The 7910-nt window shown below is 43.6% G+C and overlaps 1 protein-coding gene across 1 annotated transcript; it reads right to left on the reverse strand.

Moving 5' to 3' along the window:
- Nucleotides 1–5964: 5964 nt before the first annotated feature.
- On the reverse strand, nt 5965–7365 carry LOC100029081 (probable E3 ubiquitin-protein ligase TRIML1). The gene has a single exon (XM_056817664.1). It carries the CDS (start codon nt 7363–7365, stop codon nt 5965–5967), a length of 1401 nt encoding a protein of 466 aa, XP_056673642.1.
- Between the last annotated feature and the right edge of the window lie 545 nt (nt 7366–7910).

Consider the following 7910-nt stretch of genomic DNA (forward strand, 5'->3'; position numbering starts at 1 on the left):
TTAAAAATAGGTTAATATTTAAAGAAATGGGAAAAAGAAACAAATGGGGGTGAATTTATACGTCATAAAGAAGCTCATGGTGGGAGGGGGGAGAACATCAATATACTGGAAGGGTAAAGAGGTCGGAGGCAGGAAATACTCAACTTTTATGTGCTTTGACATTGACTCAAAGTGGGAAAAACCATCCAATTCACTGGGGGCAGAGCATAGATTTACGCCCAATAGGGGAGCAGAAGGGTAACAAAAGGTCTGGTGGGGAGGGAAATAGTACAAGAGAGGGAGGGGTGGGGGGTTAATTTTAGAAAGACTACACGGAAAATAAGGGGGGGCATAAGAAGGGAGGGGGGTAGAAAGGGATGTAAAATAAGGGTGGGAACAAGGGGGAATGTTTAAAAGCAAACGTTGGTGTAGAAGGAAATAGTGAGAGAAGAAAAGGCCGGAACAGGAACAGAAATCAATATGCCGGGAAAGACACAGCTAGTAATCATAACTCTGAATGTGACTGGAATGAACTCACCCATAAAACGCAAGCGAAGAGCAGAGTGGATTAGAATCCAAAACCCTACCATATGCTGTCTACAAGAAACACACATGAGGAAGGTAGATACACATAGGGTGAAAGTAAGAGGGTGGAGCCAAATCTTTTGGGCATCAACTGACAGAAAGAAGGCAGGAGTCGCAATCGTGATATCCGACAAAGCCAAAGTAAGAATAAATCTAGTTAAAAGAGATAGGGAACGTAATTACATCCTGATAAAAGGCAGTATAGACAGTGAGGAAATATCTGTACTCACCACGTATGCACCAAATGGCATCGCATCCAGATTTCTAAAGGAGAAACTAGAGGAGCTCAAGGACGAGATAGATAGAAAAACTATAAGAGTGGGAGACCTGAACCTTCCTCTCTCTGAACTAGATAAATCAAACCAAAAAAACAAATAAGAAAGAGGTAAGAGAAGTGAATGAAATCTTAGAAAAATTAGAGTTAGTAGACATGTGGAGAAAAATCAATAGGGACAAAAAGGAATGTACCTTCTTCTCTGTAGCACCTGGTACATTCACAAAAATTGACCATGTATTAGGGCATAGAAACATTGCAAGCAAGTGCAAAAGAGCAGAAATAATAAATGCAACGTTCTCAGATCACAATGCAAGGAAAATAATAATGAGTAAGGGAACATGGAGAGGTGAATCGAAAATTAATTGGAAATCAAACAACACGATTCTCCAAAACCAGTTAGTTAAAGAACAAATCATAGAAACAATTAATAACTTCATTGAAGAAAATCACAATGATGAGACATCCTTTCAAAACCTATTGGATGCAGCCAGAGCAGTACTCAGGGGGAGATTTATATCCTTGAGTTCATATATTAACAAATTAAGAAGGGCAGAGGTCAATGGATTGGGCAGGCAAATTAAAAAATTTAGAAAGAGAACAAATTAAAAATCCTCAGATGAAGACTAAATTAGAGATCCTAAAGCTCAAAGGAGAAATTAATAAAACTGAAAGTCAAAGAACTATTGATTTAATAAATAAGACTAGAAGCTGGTACTTTGAAAAAATTAATAAAAGAGACCCAGTACTAGTCGGTCCAATTAAAAAAAAAAAGAAAAGAAATAAACCGAATTGACAGTCTCCAAGATGAAAAAGGAGACCTCACCTCTAATGAAGGAGAAATTAAGGCTATCGTGAAAAACGACTATGCCCAATTATATGGCAACCAATATGGCAGTCTAGGTGATATGGATGAATACTTACAAAAATATAAATCGCCTAGACTAAAAGAGGAAGAAATAAATTACCTTAACAATCCCATATCAGAAAAAGACATCGAACAAGCCATCAAAGCACTCCCTAAGAAAAAATCCCCAGGTCCAGATGGATTCACAAATGAATTCTATCAAACATTCAAAGGACAACTAATCCCAATAGAAAACAGACTATTTGACAGAATGAGCCAAGAAGGAGTTCTGCCAAATTCGTTTTACGACACAATCATGGTACTGATCCCAAAGCCAGTCAGCTCAAAAACAGAGAAGGAACACCAAAGGCCAATCTCCCTAATGACTATAGATGCAAAAATCTTAAATAGGATACCAGCAAAAAGACTCCAGCAAGTCATCACAAGGGTCATCCACTATGCCCAGGCAGGGTTCATACCAGGAATGCAAGGATGGTTCAATATTAGGAAAACCATCCACATAACTGACCGTACAAACGAGCAAACTGACAAAAATCACATGATCATCTCAATAGATGCAGAAAAAGCCTTTCATTGAATGCAACACCCATTCCTAGTGAAAACACTAGAAAGCATAGGAATTGAAGGGCCTTTCCTAAAAATCATAAACAGTATATAGCTGAAACCATCAGCAAACATCATCTGCAATGGGGATAAACTAGAAGCCTTCCTAATAAGATCGGGAGTAAAACAAGGATGCCCACTATCACCTCGATTATTTAACATTGTACTAGAAACACTAGCAGTAGCAATTAGAGAAGGAATAGAAATGGAAGGTATTAAAACTGGCAATGAGGAGACCAAGCTATCACTCTTTGCTCATGATATGATGGTTTACGTAAGGAATCCTAGAGAACCAACCAAAAAGTTCCTCGAAATAATCAGCAGCTTCAGCAAAGTCGCAGGATACAAAATAAACCCGCATAAGTCATCAGCACTTCTATATATCTCTAACCCATCTCAGCAGCAAGAATTAGAGAGTGAAATTCCATTTAAAGTCACCCTAGACAATATAGAATACTTAGGAATCTGTGTGCCGAGACAAACACAGGAACTATATGAACACAACTACAAAACACTCTCCACACAGCGAAAACTAGATCTAAACAACTGGAAAAACATTGATTGCTCATGGGTGGGACGAGCTAACATAATAAAAAATGACAATCCTACCCAAATTAATTTACTTGTTTAGTGCCATACCCATTGAACTACCAAAAAACTTCTTTACCGAATTAGAAAACAACCATAAATAAGTTCACTTGGAAGAACAAAAGATCAAGGATATCCAGGGAAATCATGTGGGGAAAAAAAATGCAAAGGAAGGAGGACTTGCAGTCCCAGATCTGAAACTCTACTATGAAGCAGTGGTTATCAAAACAATTTGGTACTGGCTAAGAGACAGAAAGGAGGATCAGTGGAATAGACTTGGCGTAAATGGTCTCAGCAAGACAGCTTATGGGAAAGCCAAAGACCCCAGCTTTGGGGACAAAGATCCATTATGTGATAAAAACTGCTGGGAAAATTGGAAGACAGTGTGGGAGAGATTAGGTTTGGATCAACACCTCACACCCTACACCAAGATGACTTCAGAATGGGTGAATGTCTTGAACATAAAGAAGGCAAGTATAAGTAAATCAGGTGAACGCAGACTAGTATACACGTCAGACCTCTGGGAAGGGAAAGATTTGAAAACCAAGCAAGACTTAGAAAGAGTCACAAAATGTAACATAAATACTTTTGACTACATCAAATTAAAAAGCTTTTGTACAAACAAAACCAACGTAAGTAAAATCAGAAGGGAAGCAACAGACTGGGAAACAATCTTCATAAAAACCTCCCACAAAGGTTTAATTACTCAAATTGACAAAGAGCTAAGTCAATTGTCCAAAAAATCAAGCCATTCTCCAATTGATAAATGGGCAAGGGACACGAACAGGCGGTTCTCAGCCAAAGAAATTAAAACTATTAATAAGCACATGAAAAAATGTTCTACATCTCTCATAATCAGAGAGATGCAAATCAAAACAACTCTGAGGTATCACCTCACACCTAGCAGATTGGCTAACATGACAGCTATGGAAAGTAGTGAATGCTGGAGGGGATGTGGCAAAGTAGGGACACTAATTCATTGCTGGTGGAGTTGTGAATTGATCCAACCATTCTGGAGGACAATTTGGAACTATGCCCAAAGGGCGATAAGAGACTGTCTGCCCTTCGATCCAGCCATAGCACAGCTGGGTTTGTACCCCAACAGGGACAATAAGGAAAAAGACTTGTACAAGAATATTCATTAGCTGCGCTCTTCGTGGTGGCCAAAAATTGGAAAATGAGGGCATGCCCTTCAATTGGGGAGTGGCTGAACAAATTGTGGTATATGTTGGTGATGGAATCCTATTGTGCTCAAAGGAATACTAAAGCGGAGGAATTCCATGGAGACTGGAACAACCTCCAGGAGGTGATGCAGAGCGAAAGGAGCAGAACCAGGAGAACATTGTACACAGAGACTGATACACCGTGGTACAATCGAAGGTAATGGACTTCTCCATTGGTGTCAATGCAGTGTCCCTGAACAAACTGCGGGGATCTAAAAAACACTATCCACAAGCAGAGGATGAACTCTGGGATTCAAAACACTGATGAAAAGCAACTGCTTGACTGCAGGGGTGGAGGGGATACGACTGAGGAGAGACTCTAAATGAACACTCTAATGCAGATACCATCAACATGGAAATGGGTTCGAATCAAGAACACATGTGATACCCAGTGAAATCGCGCGGTGGCTATGGGAGAGGTGGGGGTGGGGGGTTGAGGGGGGAGGGAAGAAAAGGAAATGATCTTTGTTTCCAATGAATAATGTTTGGAAATGACCAAATTAAATCAATCAATGACTAGATAGATAGATAAATAAATAAATAAATAAATAAATAAATAAATAAATAAATAAATAAATAAAGTAAAAAAAATAAAAATGAAAAGAAATAATGCCCGCCCCCTCTATCCCCACCCTCCCACCCCTTCTTGTGATCCCTTGGGCATTGGGACCTAGGCGTGGTGTTGCTGAATCAGTGGGCAAGCACAATTTTAGAGCCCTTTAAAGCCCATTCTGTAAAAATGAATTTTGATGACTTACGGAAAAGAAACGTTTAGATCGAAAAACGGCTCCAACGTAGGCTCAAAACTTTTCAACTTGCCAATCAGGTTCCAACTCTTTGGATACTTTTGATAGAGGTCATCAAAAGTATCCTCGGTGATGAAGTGAAGGTCAAATGTGAGCTTCCCTTCGGGGGCAGGCTCAAGGATGCTAAGGAGCCTCTTATTATAAACATAAAATATTTCTTGAAAGACATCAGGATGAATCAAGGATTTCTAATGGGAATGGATTCTAGATGAACCCAAATGGACTCCCAGTTTCCCCAAGGAACGGCTTCTCCTGTGTTTCACCAGCTACACTAATCCTCTCTGATTTGACCAACCCAAATTTATACTATCTAAATAAAACCTACTGCTATTATCTTTGGAAATCTTAACCTCACCTTCAGATGATGAAATAGCAAAGGCTACCTGGTTGAGTCAAGAAGCAAGTTAGGACTCTGAGTCCAAACCAAAGGCCAAGTTTTTCTTTGGTTTTCTCAGAGTTAAAGAATCTACAAAACCCACAATAGATATTCAATAGTGTTTCCCCAGTTGGGAAAGGAAAAGGCTGAGCTCCTTCAGGTCTTTTCCCTCAGACAGACAGACAGAGGGGGGTGGGGTGGCCATGATGCTACCTCCTCCAGTCCTGAGAGAGAGTCTCTGAGAGTGCATATATCTGCCAACTTCCAGAGAGCTTAATTGACACAGAAAAATGGTTATAACTGTCAGCAGTTGAAATGTACACACTCTCTCAGCTCTGCTTCCAACTCCAGTTCTTTTCTCAAGCCAGCCACTTTACTTCTCATCCCTAAACTAATAAAACAGTACTTATTTTCTAATATCACCCTTACAATTCCCAAAATTGGTCTCCAGATCTCTGCTCCTATTATTTTTATGTTATTTTTTTCTTTGTTTGTTTTTCCTTTTCCACTGGTAGCTCTGTGGTCCATCCTTTTCCCATTGCAGTCCCTTGGTGTCACTCTCGCTGGTCCTGGAGCTTTTCACTAAGGAATTCGGCACAGGATGGATCCTCTCCCTGAATGGAGCCCCAGAGCCTAGGCCAGGTGGAATGGCATGAGCTCCCTCAGGGATGAGGGCTCAGTGGACAGATGGTGAGAGGGATGGGCTGATTCTCCTCCTGCAGCAGGCCAAGGGAGAAGAAAGGCCTGAGAGGACCTTGGAAGGTGACTGGGGGAAAGGCGTAGATCAGGCAGCCCTGGGTCACATTGTAAAATGACAGGTGTCCCCCTTCGTATTGGAGGAAAATGCCCAGCCTGTGCAGGGGTCCTGTATCCTCAGGGTCTTCCATGGTGTGAGAGATCCACAGTTCAAATTGTTCTCCCATGTTGAGGCAAGAGAGGGAGAGCACATCCCCATGGATGCTGCCCTGGTTGTTTCCTGGCCCTGTACAGATGCCCACTTCCCACTCTGTCTTGCTTCCTACCTCCACCTCCCAATAATGGCTCCCTGAGGTGAAGCTCTGAGCACCCAGCACACAAACAAGACGCTCCACCTCTTCCTGCTGGTTGTCCAGAAGGTCCCACCAATGGCTAGCAAGCCTCACGCTCTTCAGATCTCCAGAGATGCTGAGATAGGAATGGGCTGTTCCCGGATCCAGAAGGATGTGGCTCTGGAAGGCCAGTAGGAGCTCCCTCATTCCAGTGGTTCCACACAGAGTCCAGCTTAGGGCAGCAGGCTCTGGACACCGAAGCAGCAGCTCCCGACTCCTTTCCAAAGTGCTCCTCCCAGCCAGGAGCATCTCCACCAGGGGCTGCTCCAAAGTCTTGTCGAGCTCCTCAATCAGCTTCCTGAGGCTTTGGACATACTTGGAGATTCTGGCCTCACTGGTCCATAATCTCTTCACATTCCTTCTCTTTTCCTTGTCCAGGAGATCCTGTTGTTGGTCCTCTGTCCACACAAGGTGGGTCTTGATATATTCTGGCAAGATGACCCGCTTCAGAGTGGCAGCCTCCCTCCGGCACCTCAGCCTCCTTTCTCTCTCCTGCTCCAGCAACATGTGAGCCTCTCTCGCCTTATCCCAGGCCTGGCCAAGGGCTTCCTGCAGCTGTGCCTTGCAGGTCTCCGCAGACTCTTCCAGGGGATACACACGATGACCTTCGTGTTCTTGAGGGAGTAAGCACGAGACACAGAGTGGGCTGAAATCATCTTCACAGAACAGCTTCTGAACGGCTTGGTGTTGGCCACACCTGGCCTGGCCACCCACATCTCTGGGAAGTCTCAGCTGCCTGCTCATGCTGGAGGCCAGGGCCTCCAGGACCTGGGTGGGCTCTAAGGCTCTGGGCTGACTGCTTGCCCTGCACAGTGGGCATGTCCATGGGACTTGGGCTTCCTGCCAGCTCCGAAGAACACACTCTCTGCAGAAGCTATGCCCGCAGTCAAGGGTCACTGGCTGGGTGAAGAGGTCCAAACAGATGGAACAGGTCAGTTCTGACCTGACCTTCTCAGTCATCTCACTGACATCCATCTCTCTGGGACTTGATATCTCTCTGTCTTGCAAGGCTCTCTCTCTCTCTCTCACTCTGTCTCTGTCTCTGTCTCTGTCTCTGTCTCTGTCTCTGTCTCTCTGTCTCTGTCTCTCTCTCTTTCTCACTCTCTCTCTCTCTCTCTCTCTCTCTCTCTCTCTCTCTCTCTCTCTCTCTCTCTGTCTCCCTCACTCTCTTTCTCTCTCTCTCTATCTTTCTCTCTCTCTCTCACTCTCTGTGTGTGAGTGTGTCTGTCTCAGTCTCTCTGTCTCTCTCTGTCTCTTTCTCTCTCTCTCTCTCCAGAGGCTCCAACTCGCAAGAGAGCAGCTCTCAGGTGAGTAGGACCTTGGTCTGCATTCTTTTTTATTGCCCCCTGGGCACTGCCCCTGAGTTCACACCAAAGGGGCCTGACACCTGGGTTCACACCAAGAGGGCCTTGTCACCTGGTTCATATCAAAGTGGGCGTGGCACCTGGGTTCACACCAAGAGGATCTTTGACACCTGGGTTCACACCTTTGGTCCCCTGGTGTGAGGGCTGCATTCCCAG

The sequence above is a fragment of the Monodelphis domestica genome, chromosome 1 (assembly GCF_027887165.1).
Source record: "Monodelphis domestica isolate mMonDom1 chromosome 1, mMonDom1.pri, whole genome shotgun sequence".
In the NCBI taxonomy this organism is placed as follows: Eukaryota; Metazoa; Chordata; class Mammalia; order Didelphimorphia; family Didelphidae; genus Monodelphis; species Monodelphis domestica.